Source organism: Nicotiana attenuata, unplaced genomic scaffold (genome assembly GCF_001879085.1).
Source record: "Nicotiana attenuata strain UT unplaced genomic scaffold, NIATTr2, whole genome shotgun sequence".
Taxonomy (NCBI): domain Eukaryota; kingdom Viridiplantae; phylum Streptophyta; class Magnoliopsida; order Solanales; family Solanaceae; genus Nicotiana; species Nicotiana attenuata.
Window position 1 is genome coordinate 175,010 of NW_017670717.1, and position 1,761 is coordinate 176,770.

Here is a 1,761-nt window from a genome sequence, read left to right on the forward strand (position 1 = left end):
TGACATCATATACCCCAGGTTTCCATACAATCCAAATCCTTCCTGCTGGATGTTGTACTAAATTTGTAGTAAAAGACCACCCCCTACATAGATTAAGAGCAGCATGTTGTGCTTTAGCTCTCTTAATCTTAGTTTCAAGGAGACCAAACAGGCCAACTTTCTGGTTTTTCATAAACAGATTCATTTCATTCTGTTTATGTGGCCTATTCAATCCCCTGGTGTTCCAGAAACCTATTTTATCCATTGGATGAGGGGTTGCCCCCATCCTGCCCATTTCCTAGGGCCATTTCCCTCCCTTTCCCTTTTCTTGTCCTGTTCTCCACCACCTCTTCATATTCCTTTTCTGTTTTCTCCTGCTGCTGGTCCACTAATGTTGCAAAAGAGCTCCCAGTTTTAATTATTTCCTGTTGTATTCCTTCCCCTGATTTTCCTCTTACTACATTCCTCCAAACTCTGGATGTTGTAGCCCCTGCATTTGCACTGGTTACAGCCCCTGCAGTTGTATTGGTTACTACCATAGTACCCTTATTGTCATTGCTTGTTGGCCCCTTCTCTTGATGTATTTGCTTCTGATCCCCTTTGTTCTTCATATTTGTAGCTTCCTTTTCCATTTGTGTCTGCTCCTGGATTGTACTTGGTTCTTTTAGTTCCTGCTTGTTTGTAAGTTTTTCTTTCTCCTCTTTTATAAACCTTCTGCATTCCTTCAGTTCATGTCCAAAATTCTTGCATTTTCCACATAGTGTAGGTTTCCATTCATAGAAAACCTCCTGCTCCACTATCCTGCCCTTCTCATCTTCAAACATTATTGTTTCTGGATATTTTTGATGAGGCTTAACCTCCACTAGAACTCTTGCATATGTCAACCTCTCCTTTTGTGTTGTAGCTCGGTCTGCCTTCATTGGTTTTCCTACAAGTCCAGCCAATTTTGTGAGAGCTGTTTGTCCCCAATACTTTATATCCAGTCCAATAAATCTGATCCACATTGGGATTAAGTCCACTGACTCCTTTTTCAAATCCATGTCTGGATTCCAAGGTTTGACCACCACTGGCTTTCTGTCGAACATTTAGACTCCATCTTCAATTACTTTGGTTCTGCTTTCAATGCTATGGAATCTCACCATAAACACTCCTCTATTCATCGGTGTTATTATGTCTATTCCAAGTGATCCCCATATCCTGTTAATGTAACCTTCCATCACTGATTGTGGTGGATTAGATCCCAGAACAAAGCACACCACTACTGATTTCTATAAGTCGATTTCCTCTTTTATGTCCTCCATAGTTATCTTCACATTCGAATTTTCCTGGTTTTGTCGCGTAAGGTCCAGTCCTTCAGTTATGGGGCTTGCAACAATTTTGCTCCATGATTTAGGGCTCATTTCTTCTACTTTCTTTTCCTCCATCAATTGCTCGTCAATCTCCACCTTTTCCGCCCATGATTTACGTTCCTCATTCTGTTTTTTTCCTCCATTTCTGTTATTTGTTATTCGATTTCCATTTACATCACTATTGACCATTGATTGACTCAAATCTAGTGGCTGTATCCCTTGCAATACATTGATGCTCCGAGTTCTTTTTGCGTCTGTTGATTGTGGAATTCCTTTTGTAACCATCGCGTTGATCACATCTGATCCTTGCATGTTCGAACCTCCGCCCCCAGCTCTAGATTTTCTCGTCATTTTCAGCTATGGCTGAGAGGAAATTTCATGGTAGAGAGAGAAAGTTTTTTTTGTAATTGTTGCAAATGATTGAAGTCAAAAG

At 40.6% G+C, this 1,761-nt stretch overlaps 1 protein-coding gene across 1 annotated transcript; it reads right to left on the bottom strand.

The window, feature by feature from the left end:
* Positions 1 to 236: 236 nt before the first annotated feature.
* On the bottom strand, positions 237 to 1,064 carry LOC109242601. Its single transcript, XM_019409439.1, has one exon. The coding sequence runs from the start codon at positions 1,062 to 1,064 to the stop codon at positions 237 to 239; it is 828 nt and encodes a 275-aa protein (XP_019264984.1).
* Positions 1,065 to 1,761: the final 697 nt, after the last annotated feature.

Bases quoted from the DNA above. Each gene is read 5' to 3' on its own strand.
- LOC109242601 (XM_019409439.1), bottom strand. From the start codon at position 1,064: ATGTTCGACAGAAAGCCAGTGGTGGTCAAACCTTGGAATCCAGACATG.